Source organism: Esox lucius, chromosome 20, assembly GCF_011004845.1.
Source record: "Esox lucius isolate fEsoLuc1 chromosome 20, fEsoLuc1.pri, whole genome shotgun sequence".
Classification (NCBI taxonomy): domain Eukaryota; kingdom Metazoa; phylum Chordata; class Actinopteri; order Esociformes; family Esocidae; genus Esox; species Esox lucius.
Genome location: NC_047588.1, coordinates 29607169 through 29626726, shown reverse-complemented (window position 1 = coordinate 29626726; position 19558 = coordinate 29607169). Strand labels below are relative to the sequence as shown.

Genomic DNA, 19558 nt, shown 5'->3' with positions numbered 1-19558 from the left:
GACTTGTGCTGCATGAAAAAATTAGATGTTTAAACAATTTTTAAGATGCATTTTTCAAATGAATCAAGTGCCATTTTTCCCAGATGAATGATTTTTAAGAACATTATTATAACATGTATGTATGGATGAATATTAAAGTAGTATTATACAGCTCTGGAAAAAGACCCGGAAAAAGTTGAAAAGGAACGTTTTGAGTGAGGAAGAGAAGCGTTCAATTTGCAGTGGTCTCTTAATTTTAACCCTTCTATTCCTCACTCAAAACCTTCCTTTTTGACTTTTTTGGAAAGGAAAGAAAGAGGTGCAGTGGTCTCTTAATTTTTTCCCAGAGCTGTATATTCATGAGTTATGAGTTTGTAATAGCCTGGGTGCCAATGTGTTCTGCTTTAACCAACCTCAGCTATCTCTTATGTCAGAATCCTTGGTATGGTACCCAGACTCAAATGAGTTGTCACTGACAGCCAGGTGGTTTACACAAAGCAGATGTAGGGCCAGACTAAAAATCTATGGAGTATGATTGATATACAGCTCCAGAAAAAATTAAGAGACCACTGCACCTTTTTATTTCCTTTCCATAAAAGTCAAAAAGGAAGATTTTGAGTGAGGAACAGAAAGAAAACTTTCCTTTTCAACTTTTTTGGAAAGGAAAGAAAAAGGTGCAGTAGTCTCTTAATTTTTTCCGGAGTTGTATGTAGAACACTGTATCCCCAGTCATATGTGAGTCCTGTTGTACAAATGTGTCTGTTGACTTGGGTATTGTGTATATGACTGGTCCATGGTGTGGCCTTATGATAGACTGCTTTATGTTTTATTATTCTACGCTTATCTATCTTCTCTGTGCATCATACAAGCAACAATGGGCATTCCATTAAAGTACTAACACTGAACCAGAGATACGGGATTGTGGATGGATGATTTGACCTTGTGTGACAATTAGTTAAGCACTTTTCTTCATGGACATTTGACATTCACAGAAGAATGTGCTCCAGTGTTTTGCTCACGTTGTTTCAGTAGGTACCTGAACACTAGGGGGTGTACTTTCCCAATGCAATACATAAATTACTGTACAGATTTAAAATTAAAATAAAACTGATTTATTTAAATAACCAAAAACATACACAGCAAACCTCTACAAAACAGTCTCCTTATGACAGTTTTATTTTCACATAAATAAATCAAAAATGTCACACAGTAATTATTAGTCTGAACGGACTACTTAGTCTGAAAAGACTGGGATTTCAAAGCCAAACAAACATCGTTCTGTACAAGAAGATGAAACTTCAGGGATCTGAAATGCAATACTGAAATGTGGGTGATGTCAAGATGTGTTTAGCTTGTTGGACTACATCATCACTATCAGAATTAGTAATAGAATTCAACCTGTTACTGCAGTGGTCAGTGTTTTTCTCTACCCAGTGATGCCTATTCAGAAATGCTCAATGGGTGAATGGTCCCTCTAGTGGCTGCTAAACATCCTGTCAACATGTAGCCAAAAAATGCAACTGAAGAAAAACAGCACCCCCTAATGGTCTTCAGTCAGTGGGTTTTATTGTGTTTTGTCTACATGTCGACAATATGTTGAGAAGTCTCTAGAGAGGACAACTGACCCACTGATTATTTCTGAATAGTCACCACAGGGCACGTTAAAATGTCCATGAATGTGAATAATGTAACATCAAAACAGCCTTTAATTTGCAATCAAACCATGAATCCTCATTAGACCATTTTGTGGCCATATATACTTTATTTACAGAAGGTCTAAGATTGTTTGGCTTAAGTGCTTTCTAACAGAGGAAGATGAGGAAGTGAACATAATCACAGTAGATGACCGACCACAGGAGTGGAGTCACAGGTTACAGGGGAAAGAGGAGCAATCTGTGAAACAATATCTTCAATCCTTCAGGTGTACATGGTTCTCAATGACACTACACAATATGTTGTAGCAAACCTCAATAGAGGAGCGTCTCGATCAAAGAAAACAATGATCTACTCTTTTTAACATCCGTCTCTTCGGTCTGAGTTAAGCCCTTGGGAAACAGCACAAGGTCTGGTAACAATGCTAACTTTTCTTGCACATTTGGAAATTGAGGAACAACATTGTTCGTGGGTGTGTTGTCTTCAGACAAACAACTCTCAAATCACAGGTTTGGTTAGGCATGGCTTAAACTTTGGGCAGGAATTATGTTCACGCAAAAACCAATTGTTTTCTCCGCCGCCAGTGGAAAGCCAGTAACGTCATTATCCTTCACGTGTTTACGCTCCGATCTCTCCCTTCCAATGCAAACATTCAGACGAAATAGTGCAGATGTCTCACATGAAGCCTTTGATAGAATGCACGAGTAGCCATCTGGCTTGAGGAATTACTGTATCTCTCACTTTGGTCTCCCCCTCTTGACATGAATTTCTCTGTGAACTACGGTTTTATGACTGAGCTCAGGGTTCTGACGTGGGTCTGCCGTTATTTAAGTCCTTCAGACTGCCTTCAACAAAACACAACAGACCTTGACACTGGGTTTGAAAAAATAGGCTGTCTGCTCGAAATAAATAATGTCTATTGCAAACCAGCTCTATCAATATCTACAATACAGATATTTACATGAAAGTACACACACACACATAATCCAAAGCTATGCACATACACACTGCATAGTGTCCAGTCAAAGTGTGGCCGTGGATGTTTAAGGATCATGAAAACGGGTTAGTTTTAAAGTGTATATGTTGCTGTGGCAACCTCAGTTCACACTGTGTTGTTGTGGGCTGTTTCAGTCCATAACGCTGTTAGCTAGCTTAGCCGGTTTGGGGCGGTTTGGTTAGCCCCTTCTCCCTCCATCTCTTTAGCCTTCTCTCATTTTCACCAGTTCAGGATTTGATCTCAATGACTTTAATAAGGGGAAGAGGTTTGTTGGACGAGTTGGTGGGTTTCAGTGGTTTACTGTGGAAGAGAAAGAGGTAAGAGAAAGAAAGAAGCAAGAGAGATTATTAGATTTGTTTCCCACTTGGGCACACATTGAAAACACATAAATGATATAAATGACACTATTAGGATAAGCACATAGGAATGGGTGGGGTCAGAAATGTGTGTGTGTTCTGGTGTGTGTACTGTGCATTACAAGTGATGACCAGAGTTGTGGAAAAGTCCACTTTTCAGGTGAACACAACAAGGAAAAATAAAGCCTGAAGAAACTTTGCAAAACACTGAATAGCTGTTTTTTCAATTGTATTCAGCACAGAGAACAAGTCAAAAGCAAAGAGCCATATGGGTTGTTCTGAAGTCCCATTTTTGCTTTTACCTTTTTATACCCCTCCTTTCAGTTCCCAAAATATTATGTCGTCTGTAGGGCTGCAACTAACAACTACTTTGATAATCGATTAATCTGTCGAATACTCCATTTAAAATCGATTAATCGACTTGTGCGGGTCAATTTACAGATCAGGTTGTATAGTAAAAAGAGCTTTTGGCTGGGTTTTTGGATTGGCTTGGCGGTGAAAAACCTGACGTTAACGTTAACTCAGCCATGTATTCAAGGTAAAATATTTCTCAATTAAAAACTCAACTCCATGAACACAAACTAAAATGATGAATTTGGATCATATTAATGTACCGTACTGAGTCTTCTTCATCTTCTGTCATCAAGGCTACAATGTTTTGTTTTTAAATGCTCATTAAATTACAGTCGTGCTCCCATGCCATGAGAGTTCTGCTTTTCACATATTGCTAACTTTTTTAGTTGAAATCTTCTTTTGCAGTTTCTTGTCATATGCGACCTCCCTTCAGTGTAGCCTCCACTACTTCTCAAAATGCTCTGTTCTCTGTTGACCGATCTAATCGATAGTGACATTGGTTGCCAACAACTTGTATTTTATCGATTCATTGTTGCAGCCCTAGTCTTCCGCTCACACAGTAGTTTGGCTCCTTTCTAAATCACAATAACAGAAATCTCCCAAATGGCCCTGATCAAAAGTTTACATACCCTTGGATGTTTGGCCTTGTTACAGACACACAAGGTGACACGCACATGTGAATATGGCAATTAAAGGGGAATTTCCCGCACCTGTGGCTTTTTAAATTGCAATTAATGTCAGTGTATTAATAGTCTATGAGTTTGTTAGCTCTCACGTGGATGCACTGAGCAGGCTAGATACTGAGCCATGGGAAGCAGAACATAACTGTCAAAATACCTGCGTAACAAAGTAATGGAACTTTATAAAGATGGAAAAGGATATAAAAAGATAACCAAAGGATTGCAAATGCCAGTCAGTACTGTTCCATCACTTATTAAGAAGTGGAAAATTCTGGGATCTCTTGATTGTTCGGGATACAAAGAAAAACCCACAGGTAACCTCAGGAGAAATACAGGCTGCTCTGGAAAAGACGGTGTGGTTGTTTCAAGGAGCACAATACAACAATATTTGAACAAAAATTAGCTGCATGGTGGAGTTGCCAGAAAGAAGCCTTCCCTGCGCCAATGCCACAAAAAAGCCTGGTTACAATATGCCCGACAACACCTTGATATGCCTCACAGCTTCTGGCACATTGTGATTTGGAGTGATAAGACCAAAATAGAGCTTTATGGTCACAACCATAAGCGCTATGTTTGGAGAGGGGTCAACAAGGCCTGTAGTGAACAGAATACCATCCCCACTGTGAAGCATGGTGGTGGCTCACTGATGTTTTGGGGGTGTGTGAGCTCTAAAGGCACGGGGAATCTTGTGAAAATGTATGGCAAAATGAATGCAGCATGTTATCAGAAAATACTGGCAGAAATTGTGCATTCTTCTGCATGTAAGCTGCACATGGGACACTCTTGGACTTTCCAGCATGACAATGACCCTAAGCACAAGGCCAAGTTGACCCTCCAGTGGTTACAGCAGAAAAAAGTTGAAGATTCTGGAGAGGCCATCAGTCTTCTGACCTAAATATCACCGAGCCACTCTGTGGAGATCTCAAATGTGCAGTTCATACAAAAAAAAGAATGTGTTGCCATGTTTTTTTTTATGATTGTGCTATTCTGCTATGACCTGCAGTTGAATGTGAATCCCATAAGAAGTAAAAGACATGTTATTTGCCCACTCACTCATGTTTTCTTTACAAATAGTACATATATTACCAATTCTCCAGGAGTATGCAAACATTTGAGCACAACTGCACAAACAAGAAAACAAGTCATCACATGAAAATGAAAATAAGATAAAGGCTACTCTGTCATGGAAACCATAGTTATTGGTGAAAGATAACAGGCCTCCTGATTTGTGCTATCACTTTCTGTTCTGCCCAAAGTGGATGGAACAAAAGAGAGACTAGCAACTTCACCTCAGTCTAACACCATCAGTTTATTACACTGGATTTTGGATATTCAATGTATAACTGAATTGTTACTACCCAGGAAGTCATCACTAGTACTGCACTATGAGGCACAGTCAGCTGATCAGAGGCCAGTCAGTTGCGTGTGTCTGTGTCTGCCTGCAAATCTGCATCAGTGTGTATGGGTCACCTGTAGACAATCTGGGTGTTGCGTTCTGATGAGAGATATGAGTTTGACCTTTGACCGCCCAGAAAGTAGTCCATCTGGTCATGCATCTCCCGATTCTACAGAAACAAATGCGACAGACAGAGAACAAACAAAAAACCTCTTTGTCACATCGATTTATATTTTGAGACCACAATGACGAATGAAACACTACAAGTCCCTGGTTGGTTTAAACGGACCTCAGCCTCCAGAAAAGCCACCTTCTCCTCCAGGTCTCTGATGACACGGTCCCTCTCTTGGATCACCATACGGGAGTTCTGCAGCTATAGACACAAACATACACGTTATAGTCCTGTCATACTGCACTATTGTGTGTTTTTGTAGGCATGTGTGTATATAGATTTGAGGTTTGTTTTGCTGTTTATGTGAGTGCATGTTTGTATACATTGTAAAGATGTGTGTGTGGGTGTGTCTCTCACCTGTTCGATCATGTGTCTGACCTTCCTCTGCTGGCTCTTCAGCATGTCATCCAGATGATGAATCTTCTCCTTCAGGATGGCCAGTTCCTTCTCCAACTGCTCGGACCTGATACCAGCCCAAATATGGAAGTAGTTGAGCACCCTCCATATGCGTGGGTGTGTTCGTGTGTGTGTGTGTGTGTATTCATGTTGTGTGTGTTTGTGTATTCATGTGTGTGTCTACACCTACACACCTCTCCTGCTCATTCCTGCCCTCCTCTCTGATCTTGCGTAGTTCTCTGAGTTCCTCCTCACGGTTCCTCAGTGTGTCCCGCAGGGCTCTGCTCTCCTGCTCCATGCCCCCCAGCAGTCTGTGGAGCTCCTCGATCCTCTGGTCCTTCCTCTCACTTTTCTCCTCCACCTCCTTCAGTTTCTCCACCTGCTCCCCCAGACGCAGGCGCAGATCCACCCCCTCAGCCTGGACAGGAGCACAGAGGTTGGGGTTAGAACACAATGATTTTCTTCTTGGTTGTTGCAGGTTTAAATAGGTTGTGTGAAGGTGTGTGTGTGTGCGCGTGTGTTACCTGCAGTCGCTCTCTCTCTTCCTGGTGTTTCCTCTCTGCCTCCTGTAACTGGGCATACAGGCGCTTACTGACCTCCCTCATCTTCACCCGCTCCGCTTCAGCCACCCCATCCTGATGTTGCGGAGAAATAGACGAAGGACAGTTGTACGACTGTTTTGTAATGGTTTGTTTTAGTGGTGTGTTGTGCAGTGGTGAGTGGTATATGTGTATTTGCGTACTATATAATTTTATATAGAGGTTTACGGTACAGCTTGTTAATTGTGCAACTATTTAGTGGAAGGGGCTTTACATGGGTGGATCAGATAAATGATGCAATGGAGAGAAAGAAAGAAATATTAGAGGAGAAAAATGCTATTATTCTAACATACTGCTTTAGACTGACTGGGAAAAAAGGGGAGAGAGAAAGAGGGAGTGGCCTGTGTCCTGCGTCAAAGGGGCGGTCACAGAGGGAGACATTCCAACTACCTAGGGTACAAGTTTCCAGTTGGATATTTGTAACGCCAAATGAGTCACACACACACACACAGCTCTATTCTATTCTTTAGAAAATGTTCCTGAATCCTTCCATGAATAGCTTTGTGGGAGTTGTTTGACTAGAATAAAAATACAAATAAATCTATTAAACAGCCAGTCATCAGTGGAATGTAGAGAACAATGGATGGAGAGGAACATAAACACAATAACCCAGGAGGAGACGAGGTAGAGTTCACTCGTCTCTGTTTTACACTCACTCTCTGTTTCTCATTCTACCCCACTCTCTCTGTATTTGTATTTGTTAAATACACATTAAAATGAAAGCACACTATAACACATAGATTGCCAAGCTATGATCTCACTTTGAGAACAGAACGCTTCGGATTTTACGTTAGAATAGACATGTAGGCATAAAACAAACACACACAGGTTAATGTGAGGGTACAGACACATCAGAAGCCGCTGACCTGTTCATCATCTTCAGACCTTCCCTTGGAGGAAGTTGAGCTGTTCTGACTGGAGGGAGTGTTGACTCTGTAGCTGCTAGCAGGCCACTGGAGGGAGAAAGGGAATGAAATAGGGATTGACACATACAGCTCCGGAAACAATTAAGAGACCACTGCATCTTCTTCTTTCCTTTCCAAAAAAGTTGAAAAGGAAGGTTTTGAGTGAGGAACAGAAGGGAGACCACTGCAAATTGAACGCTTCTGTTCCTCACTAAAAAGCCTTCCTTTTTCAACTTTTTTGGAAAGGAAAGAAAAAGGTGGAGTGGTCTCTTCATTTTTTTTATGGATACATAGATATGAAAATGACATTCAGCTATAAGTGGCACATATATGACAGCACTGGAAATCAGTGAGAATGCTGATTATACTAAACAGCTGGTTCTTCAAGAACCTGTAAACACAAATACGCAGAAGAGTACACACACCTGGTGTTCTCCTTTATTCTTGGCAGCCATCTGTTCCCTGAGGGTCTTCAGACAGTATCTCACCTGAACAAAACACACACACACGTGTTTCTGAGAGAATAATTTTGAAAGAATGAAACACCATAGAAAAGAGAGAGAGTGTACTGACCTCCTGAATCTGGGAGACTTCATCTGACAACATTTTGAGACTCTGCTGGTGTCTCTGCTGTTCCTGTCTACGAGCCTCCAAATACACCTGCAACACACACACATGTTACATATCACACCCCAGGTTACACATTCCTGAACATTCTATCTTTGACCATCAAAATGAAGCCCCTCACCTTAATAACCTCAACCTTCTCCACCTCCTCCTCACACGGTTGGATTGGTTCAGGCTTCAGAGGTCTCTCATTGGCTGGCTGCACCAGAGCATATGCTCGTCCAATTGGCTTGAAGATCAGATAAAGAGAAGTTAGAATGTCACGGAATCTTCAGCATGTGTAAACACTGACTAAAGGAGTTTGTCTACATTGTGAAATAATTTGAATTGCAACAGATTTGGAACAACAGCCTGTGACAAATCAGCAGAATATTACAGCACTGTTATATTCAGAGCCCTGAAAACCAACTGACTGCCAGAAAATATAATCTCACTGTGCAGCGCTGTGGTGGAATGATAACTTGCCGGGAACCTGAGTTCACTACCAGCCTCCAACCTTGACTTCTGTGTCTCCTCTTTAGCTTTATCTTCCCCTGAATCTTTCTGTCAATAAAAGCCTTGCAATAAATATTGGAAGAAATAAATAAATAAGGAGAGTGACCTGACTCCACTAATACAGTTGTTCCCAACTCCAGTCCTCCAGTACCCACAACAGTACACATTTTCATTGTAGGGCCCAGCCAAGCACAGTTGATTCAACTTGCCAACTAATTATTGAGTTGAATTGGATACGCTTGTCCAGGGCTAGGGGTACCCGAGGACCAGAGTTGGGAACCACTGCAATACATACAGTGTTGGCCAAAATGACAGTTTGGACACACCTACTCATTCAAGGGCATTTCTTTATTTTTACGGTTTTCCCCATTGTAGAATAATAGTGAATACATCAAAATAATAAGCATACTTATGGAATCACATTGTAACCAACCAAAAAAAAAGCATTGAACTCCAAATAATCAAGCATTGAAATTAAAATAAATGTAGATTTTATATTTTTCTAAGTCACTCCTTGCCTGATGATAGCTTTGCGCACTCTTGGCATTCTCTCAACCAGCTTCATTAGGTAGTCACATGGAATGCTTTTCCAACAGTCTTGAAGGAGTTCCCACACTGAACACTTGATGGTGGCTTTCCAACTCATCCCAAACCATCTCAGTTAGGTTGAGGTCAGGTGATTGTGGAAGCCAGGTCATCTGATGCAGCACTCAATCACTCTCTTTGTAAAATAGCCCTTACATAGTCTGGAGGTATGTTTCGGGTCATTGTCCTGTTGAAAAATAAATTATAGTCCCACTAAGCATGAACCAGATGTGATGGCGTATCGCTACAGAATGATGTGGTATCCACGCTGGTTGAGCAACAGTGTCAGCACCCGCACACCAACACACCAACACATCCATGCTACACGATGGAAACCACACATGCAGAGATGATGCGTTCACCCATTCTGTCCCATAAAGACACAGTGGTTGGAACCAATTTGCAGCAAGTCGGGTCATGAAGGCCTGATTCACGCAGTCACCTCTGAATCAATCATGTTGAGATGTGTCTGTTAATTGAACTCTGTGAAGCATTTATTTGGGCTGCAATCCTAGGTGCAGTTAATTGACAATTTCTGAGGCTGGTAACTTTAATGAACTTGGCCTCTGCAGCAGAGGTAACTCTGGGTCTTCCTTTCCTGTGGAGGTCCTCATAAGAGCTAGTTTCATCATTGCACTTTTTTTTGCATTGACTGACATTCATGTCTTATAGTTATATGGTGGACTGTTGTTTCACTTTGCTTATTCGAGATGTTCTTGCCTTAATATGGACTGCTACAGGAAACATGATGATGGTCTTCTGTATACCAACCCTACCATGTTACAACACAACTGATTGGCTCAAGTGCATTAAGAAGGAAAGAAATGATAGAAATTAAGTTTTAATAAGGCATTCCAAATGACTACCTCATGAAGCTGGCTGAGAGAATGTAAAGAGTGTACAAGGCAAAGGGTGGCTACTTTGTAGAATCTACAATATTAAATGTAATATTAAATGTGAAGTGTTATTTAAAACTTTTTTATGTTTTCACTATTATTATACAATGTGGAAAATAGTAAAACTAAATAAATACCCTTGAATGAATAGGTTTGACCAAACCTATGACTGATATACATATATATATAAAATATTAGCCCTAACCACTAGGATCGCCACCATCCCATAAGGTATTCTGTGGGACTAGTAAAGGAAGAGAGAGTGTGTGAGAGAGTGTGTGTATGTGGTGTGTGAGCAAGAGAGCCCCCAGAGAGAGTTGGCAGGAGTCTGTCTCCCGACCTGAACAACGGTCGTCTTGAGAACCGTATTAAGTTATGTAACGCTCTTAATGACGGAAACCGGATGACAACCATGTCATTTTACGACCTGTTTATGAGATTGTGTGTGTGTGTGTGTTTTCCTGCATTAACTCCCAATCTCTTTTAACATTTGGTCCCTGTTCTTTACATGTGTATTTAGAACCGGTATGTTTTACTCCTCTCATTCTTCACGAAAACTGTCAAAGGGAGTTAAGGACTGAACAGTCCATATAGTATTTCAGACATTGAATTAGGATTAAAAAAAAATTTTTTAAGGTATTTTGTTACGTGCTCAATACCATTGGTTCCCAAACATTTGACTCTAAAACCCTACCTAAAGCTAAGGCCATTTTAAAGGGAATAAATCATTATCCAAGATTTTGTTGTTAGTTAAATCAGGCCAAAAACCAATCTAGATCTAAATTATGGTTCTAGGTCTTAGTTAGTGGTTAGGCTTGGGGTATGTTATTAGGATCTTACCTTGCTCCTGGGCGGTTCCCTGGTCCTCTCTGTCTGCTCATGAAGAGTCAGCCGAAGTCTTCTGCACCCGTCCTGACCAACGACAGAAGGAAAGGATGAAATGGAGAGCAGTGACAAAGAGTCCGTTATAGGATCGGAGAGGGGGAACTACTGTAAAAGGAGGAGAGGGAAAATAAAGGGAGGAGACACTGAGTACTATTATTTAGGAAAGAGAGCGGGAAGGAGGGAGTGACAGATTCTCTGGGGGGTCAACAACCAGAAAACAACTGCAGAAGGAGACATCCTGCACAGAGACAGAAAGTTCATTTTGAGCTATGTTCCTCCGTCGTAAGACCTTTGAAAACCCAGAACTGTGCCAGCAAAAATAGGAACCTCCATTAGAATTCCAGGACAAAGTGGGCAGAGAAACAGTAGAGAAGTGGGACGGAATACTTCCATGGTAACTGTTTCCCAGCAGCCATGAACAATGCTACTCATGAGGGTGGGTGAGGGTGAAACTAGACAGAGAAAATACACAAAAATGTGTCTCTTCTCAAACATTTTCCTATGACTCATTACTTTATGTGGGCAGTGAGGTCTGGGTGTCTGTCTGGAATAGGTCATTGGTGAGTGGCTTATTATCAGCCAAGAGGGCTGTGTGTGTGTCCATGTTGTTTATAGAGGTTACATAACTAACTTAAAGCCGACCATCTTGTTATCTTTATTTTCCTCTGTGTACATTTCTGTGTCCTGAATTCTAAACTCAAATGAAGTCCGAGACACAAAACAGACAAAGCCAAACGGGCCCTGGAGTTCTGAAGTATTAATACACACACACACGTGGTTAGCTACCGTTTGGTGACTGTGTTGTATTGAGCCAAGCCGTCTATCAGCATGTGTTGACATGAAGTATGTAGTGTCTCTTATCTCCCCATTTCTAAGCCTCTCTCTACAATGCCATCACAAAGGCTGCTTTCATCATGGCCCTTTCTAAAACCATTAACCACCTCATCTCGCCATTAACTTTCCTCACTACTGACTCACCGACACAGCCTTGACAGTGAAGAACACACTGGTCAAACATTCATTGGAAAGACAGCACTTTGTTTTCCATTCCTATTCCAACATAGTGCATTTACCTAGTAATTACTAAGTATGGGTTATGGATGTCTAGCCAGTTTGCACCTGGTAATTATTAAGTATGTGTTATGGCTATCTAGCCAGTTTTGCACCTGGTAATTACTATGTATGTTTTATGGGTATCTAGCCAGTTTGCACCTGCTAGTTACTATGCAAGTGTTATGGATGTCTAGCCAGTATGGTGTGCTAAACACTGAAACACATAGTACAGTGGTGGATGGATGGATGGGTAGCCAGGGGTAATGCCTACAGGGCACATGCAATGCCTAGTACAGAGTGTCTTAAGGAAAACGACGGGGTGGCTTTAACCATGACACATGAGAGCTTTCCTGACACGCATCTGCCAGCCAAGCACCTCCTGGTTTTAAAAGAAAGGAGGACAAAGACCAGCAAAGAGTGAGAGAGAAACAGAGAGAAATTAGGGAGAAAAGTGTGTGTTCTGTTACAGGAAAAGGAATGTGTCATTCAGGTCCCCTGGCCTCTCATAAAGAAATCTGACAAAGGTTTACCTAATTTGCCAGCAAACATGCACGCACGCACGCTCACGCGTGCACACACGCGCACCCGCCATTATAATAAAGCAGTAATGTGAAACTCGGCTCAGAATGGACTATGGCTACACGAGATCGTAGGACAATAACAAGGCTATTAGCTTGTGACTGAGGAGTCACAATAGAGGGAGACAGAAAAGAAGTAGGAGTAAAAATGGAGGAAGAATGCAGTGAGACACAGGAGAAGGAGAAAAACGAAGCTGTTTGTTTGGCCTTCAGCCTTACACTGGACAACATCAGAACATACCTGCATGTTATTCAGACAGGGGAACAGAGACCCAGAGAACTTTTCAATACAGAGAAATAACTCTAAGAGCCCAGCTAGCCTTCAGTACTGTCCCTGGTCTGTCATGAATGGAACCTGAGAACCCTGTAAAATGGTCCACAGTAGAGTCTATGTTACAGTCTGCTACAGTATGTTGCCAAACTTGTTCTGGTCCCTAGTGGAAAATGGGAGCTTGTTAGTGAACAGGTATAGTTTCTCATTCCAGCATTTCTTGGAACAAGGTTTTCAAAACACTGCTCTCCAGATCAAGAATTGCAGCCTTTAATAAAATTGTAAAGATTTTGCATTCACAAAACACAAGAAACATTCATCAAAACTATATCATAAATATTCCAAATACATTCTGAATAAATGACTGCACTAGAAAATTAACACAAACATTCTCTTTACTTTTCAGACAAAGCTGTCAAAACTGAAATTCTTAAAGATTCAAGTAGATTGCCAAACTGTATAATTATGGAAAAGTTACTCTCCATTTATACATAATTCACCTAACAATCTAATTAACAACAAACAGGTTTTGTTATTAGGAGCTCTGAGAAAGGCCTGAAACTTGATCCTAAATATAATGATCTTGATGAGAAGGGGAAACTATTTTGGAAGGTTTTCTTTTGCTCTGTTCAAACAATCTAGTAAATGTAGAAGAGAGTTAATAAGACGGAGTGTCACTTGTCAACATCCAGCTGTGGAAATAACATTACAAGCTCTCACTTTTCATTTCCCCTGAAAACCAGAAGTTGTACTAGTCTGGAGGGTGACGGGACCCAAAGGAAGAGAAAATGTTGGTGCTGTTCCTCTGATTTACAGTTTACCAACAGTTCCAAAACGAATGTGAACAACTTTTCAACAACCGTTGGGCAGCATGGGTAAAACCAGTCCTCCTCTGTTGTACAAGACAGCCTGTGCGTGCTAACCAACTAAAAATCTGCCTCAAGGTGAAACCTCCAGAGAGATCTGATTTCCATACCTGAGCTTAGGTATTATGTGTGCAGTGAGGAGTGACGGATGGGGAATGACGAGTTAGGCAGAATCAGAAAACGTGGGAAAGTGTGTGCGGAGAACATGATCTCTCAAACGTTACTACAATCAATCATTCAGTGCAAACCTGTTACTGTCCACAGGTAATAGAAACTGTGGCCGACAGTAAATGGAAGGACGTGTGTAAATAGACATTATGGCGTTGAGCTTTATCTACACCCTGTTCTGTCCTGCTACAGAAAATCTATACAAACTCTCCCTCATTAAAGAAATGTGATGAAAAAGTTAGAATGATAGTTATGGTAATTTAACGAATGAATAATGGATGATGTCTCTGAGGGAATAAAAACAAATGTTATGGTCTCCAAAAGACAAGACAACAACAACAGAATTTGGTTTAATCCATTTAAAGTTTGCCATCTCTGTTGTAGGCGAAGGTTAGGCCTGCTTTTCTTTCTGGCGTAGAAGTTGATGGTTCCCTTCTACCCGTCCCCAGTGGTGGGAAGACTGAGAGACTGAGACAGTTTCTGGTTGGCCCTCATTGATGAGTGAGGAGGTAATGTCTGGCAAAGTTTCAAAGGGTGACGTCTCACTGTCCTAACCGTAAGGAATAGGGCAAGTCAATAATCATGAGGAATTAGGGTGGGTCACATTCCTCAAAACTAGGTAATGGTGACAAAAACCTAGTGATGGAAAGTTTCAGTTTAAAGAAATTTGATGACCCAGCGCCCCAATTATATAACTACAACCATTCACTTCTCTGCTTATTCTAGTAACAAGATGGATGTTATATTTAACCGTGGATGAAAGACAGTGAACAAATATAGACAGACTTGAGGAGAGGACTGGCTGTTCTGTTAATTTCCTGATACCAGTACCCCTGCCAAGGAACAACCCCACAAAGGGGTGCTTCTAACCAGGCAAGGTTGACTAGAACAAATAAAGCCTAAAGTGTGTATCTCCCTTACAGCCTGGGCTATCAGCTAGTAATCATTTGTCAGTGTGAGAGAACTTTGGCACTGTAATGGTTGACCCTGTTTTATAGGCCTATACATTGCTGATAAAGTATGTAAGCATCAGACTGGCTGAGCTCAGAAGGAGCTTTCTAACATAGACATGGCCGAAATGAATATACCCTTCTTTAACATAGACATGGCCAGAATGAATATATCCTTCTTTACCCCTAACCTTGACCCAATGTCGTTAAAACACCAGTGGAGGACTGGGTCTCTGGTAAAGGTGTCACATTACAACAGTCAGACTGCAGGTGAAACTACGAGCACAACCATTTATCTAACAGGTCAATAATTAACTTGTTCCAGCCATGGAGATTAAGAGCTTCTATACCAAAAATACTGACTAGCGAGTCAAATGTGTAATTAGCACAGGGCAGCCCTCCATGAGGGGTTAGTTGTATAAGCCTGCTTCTCAGTCTGGATGCGGTCTGCTTGCCCTGAGACTGCACGGCCCCTGGATCCATGCCCTTCACTGATGTCTCCCCCTAAAATCACTTCTGTGAATTACGTATTCAATGTATGTAAGAAGCCTTAAGGCAGAGGAGACACCAAAAGTAAGTTGTCTTCCTGCAGGTTAAGCAGGCTAGACTCCAGGCTGCCACTACTGTAAGCTCAAAATGAAGATGGATGCTCACTTGTGACAGCAGTCTGATCCCTCTTGCCAGATCGCATGTTATCTGGGCTAAGACAGTGTGTGTGTGTGTGTGTGTGTGTGAGAGAGTGAGTGGGGTGAGGGGGGTAATTCTATAATTGCATCCAATTAACACCAGAGGAATCCACTAAGCCTGGTAAGACTATGATCCGGATCAAAGACAAATACTGGTATTATTGCTCACTCAAGCTTAAGGTCACAAATTTATACCACTAAAATACGCAATTGCATTAGGACAAATTAAAGAACAAAATGCATTTAATTATATTGTCAAATATAGGTGTGAGTAATACCAGCCAGTCATAAGAATTCAAATATCCAGTATAGTTCAAATTTTACACAAATGTTGCCAGAGCCACATATCTGCCTGCCTATCAAGCCATCGTGCAGGCGTTATAGTCTACAGTTACAAATGTTTTAGACTTACCGGTGTTCTCTTATCCGCTCTGATGTCCTCAAATGTACAAAGACTGCGCGTTACTCCGTTCATTCTCACACAGGTAAGATAAATTCCACTTAAATCTTTAAAAATGAAGGAGTTCCGTTTATTTGCGAATATGGTGTTCTTGGTTTTGACGCTTCTTTTCCTTACTTTCTTGTCCTTGATCTTAGAGTATTCGACAGGGAAATTATAACATAGACCTTCCGTCCGTTTTACGATTTGATCAGTCCGTATACTCCCTCCTGGTTTTATCACGTCACGTATACAGGTCCAGGAAGCTTGTCATTCTACACACGCCCAGAACTGAACACCTAAATTACAAAGTCGAGCGTGGATATACCTGTCCCGCGGCGATACATTCGGGCTGTTCTTCGGCAGAAATTGGCAACTATCCATAAAAAGTCAACCAAACACCCGAATAAACAAAATACATACAATTGGAAATGTAGATATTTGTCTGGGGTTTTGGGTTATTTTTGTCAAATAACTTAATCGGGAATCATGTACTATGCCATTTCAGTAAGCTGTATTGATGTTCGAAAACACCTACATTCTTGAAAATGCTACAATCATTTTGGATAATCATGAAAAGATCACGAATTACAGAGACAGGGCCAACATGTTAATATTAACGTTTATAGGTTAGCATGATTTTTTTGCTTTTTGATGAGATTTTAGTTTTTTGCATTAGGATACAACTGTGGTACTTCACCATTGATATATTTGGCAAAATAAAGCCCATACACAACAACAGAAAAGTACTAATCCATCCAACGAGTTTGCGGAGTTATAAACTTTAAGTCTTAAATACGTTCGTAGATGGGAACAAATACAAAACCTTTGACTACAATGCATTTAATTAATCTGATAAATCTAGGTTTGCATTCTTTTCTCTGCCTCTGGTGCACATGTATTGTCGCAGTCGGGTTGTATTAAAGAATGAATGCCTGAAACATAGATCCTAAAGAAAACACGAAATTCAAGTGTTCACACACTTTTTCTGACCACTACAGTATGTAGCAGACACTGTTTCACCAGAGCAATTTACAGGTGCAGTTAGGGTTAAGTACACTGCTCAAGGGCAGCCCATCTTTTTTCCCCTTCTCAGCTCCGGGATTCAAACCAGAGACTTTTTAGTCAGTGGCCCAACCATTTAACCACCAGGACATGTGGACAGACAGAGAGAGCCAGGCAGACCTCCATCTGTCCTCTACATGAGCGTGCCGAAGCAGCGTGGCTCAGTGTGCTGATCCAAAGCTCAGGCTGCACACAGAATTCTAATTGGATCCAGATTTAACGGTTGTTAATGGGTGCTTAGAAAGCAAAACCCTAAGCAGGACTGCCAACATTTTGAGGGGCTGATAAACAGAACACAATATCCATGTTGTCTGGAAGGGATATACAACCTGCTGTAGACAAACTCAGTAAATCCATCACTTGCTAACTCTATTATTTGCCTATAGGTCTACTAAGATTGATGACAAAGGGGTTATGGCCAAGGGCACGGGGGCAGGTCTGAGAAGAACAACGGCAGGGTTGAAATAAGAAATGTAAACAGAGACGGTTAAAAAGTTTAAACACATACCTCTTCCCTCTTTTACACAGACACTCAAGAAAGCTAGTTATCAGACATTACACATTATCAGATTAGCTTACAAAATGCATCAAAATACATCAAATGTAGCGAGGTGGAAATATTTATTATGTCACATCATAGAACCTGAATATGAATATTTCTACTGACTCTGAGAAGGCACAGCACATCTCCCTTATGGGGAATGTCATTGTAGAACACCTCACTTTTGTATTGAGAAAGTTCCGGTAGAACATACAAGAGAGGAAGGTGTGGTGGAACAGACAGAACACTAACACATCCCAAGGCAGATTTCTTTTAAACTGACACATAGAAACACTGCATTCCATCTCCACAGGAGGGGACTAGTTTGTAATCAGGAAAAACAGGAAGCACATAATGTACAAAGACTGCAAGGAACATTTATTGTCACTTGAGTATTTTAGAATACACTTTTATCTGGAACAAAAAAACAGTTAACTGTCTCGCTCAAGGGCAAAATAACAGTTGTCATTTTTTCAGCTCATTTTTGTTAAACCAGTGATCTTTCACGTCCAACGCCCTAACCACTAAACTATCTGCCTCTCCCAAATATATTGTATAGTATACAACCCATTATATTGCAAAGTGATTTATACCAGATACTAGAGAATACAGACTAGTAAACCAATGATAAAGCAAATAGGTTGAGACAACTCACAAAAAGTTGATTAAAGTTCAGAAAAAGGCACCCTTTCTCAACAACTAGGCAAGCCTAGTTCACCAGGCCCGCAATAAAAAGTGTTGATCGTTGTTGCCCTCCCAAGATTCAAACCTGGATCACCCATTTGAAAGGTTGTGCCTTTAACCACTATGTCACCAAGCTATACATTTGCTAGGTGTCGGTATAGCCTCTTGACATTACATAATTCTGTCACGCATTAACATCCCATCAAGTTTGAATAGTTTCTTTAGACCTTCACCATTGTGTTAAACTGAGTAAGATTTCTTAAGTTTTCCTCCACCACAAATAGCATCTATGAACTGCATGGCTTTTGCCGCTGGCCATTTTAACAGCTTATTAGGCATTCGTGAATGACATTGATACAATAACTACATACTGTATCAATATATGACGTTAACAGACTTTTTTGTCAAGTGAAAATAATAATTCGAAAATCCACCAGACATATTCGCAATATAACAGTAAACCGTTTTATAATGTAGCTAATGAAGGTTATATAAATCCTGAACAAATCCTGTGTGCTTCGAAAATCCACAAGAAATAGTCACACTATAGCCTTAAACTGTTTTAATGCGGCCCGCAATTAAAAACTAAATATCACTGTCTTCACTGGAGTTGAACTTAAGCCTCCCAACTGAATGGCAATGTCTTTAACCACTACACCACAAGCACTACATGTTTTAGTAGTCACTAGACACGGTTCAGCATTGTGTTAAACTGACTAACGTTTCTTATTAAGTTTACCTCCACCACAAATAGCATCTATGAACTATGGCTTTTGCCACTGGCCGTTTTACTAGAATCTACTAAAATCCTGGGAATAGTCATAAGAATTGAGCAATTACTAGTGAGACTGAAGATTAACTTTTCCCTGCCAAAGCTATTTCATTTCATGGCACAAATTTGGTTTTTCTTTCATTTCTGAATGACATTAATACAATAACTATAGGTGATGATAACTGACTTTCTCGTCAAGTGAAAAGACAAGAGAATCGTGGAAACCCCAACTCTTTTACTGCACAAGGGGTTTTGATAAAGCCTATAACATTACCCCCGAAAGCATGCATAGATTGGTATGTTTGAAAATCGACCGTAAACAGTTTTATTTTAGGCTTACTATAATGTAGATACTGAAGGTAATAGCCAGTGACGTTTTTGTCAATCCGGAACAAATCTAACTGCATACTTTGTTTTGACTGTGACCACTAGCTATTTAACAAGGTCAGTCAGTCAGTAAGAGACATTCACTCTTCTAGTCCGGCGAAAACATGCAAAATCAAAAAGAAT

At 40.7% G+C, this 19558-nt stretch overlaps 1 protein-coding gene across 1 annotated transcript; it reads right to left on the bottom strand.

Moving 5' to 3' along the window:
• Positions 1-1124: 1124 nt before the first annotated feature.
• tuft1a (tuftelin 1a) lies at positions 1125-16254 on the bottom strand. The gene is made up of 12 exons (XM_010894440.4): positions 15960-16254; positions 10931-11002; positions 8236-8343; positions 8061-8147; positions 7913-7975; positions 7449-7535; positions 6508-6618; positions 6178-6401; positions 5945-6050; positions 5705-5788; positions 5490-5584; positions 1125-2929 (listed from the first exon to the last, which is right to left on the bottom strand). Exons 1-12 carry the CDS (start codon positions 16020-16022, stop codon positions 2857-2859), a joined length of 1173 nt encoding a protein of 390 aa, XP_010892742.2. The 5' UTR covers positions 16023-16254; the 3' UTR covers positions 1125-2856.
• Positions 16255-19558: the final 3304 nt, after the last annotated feature.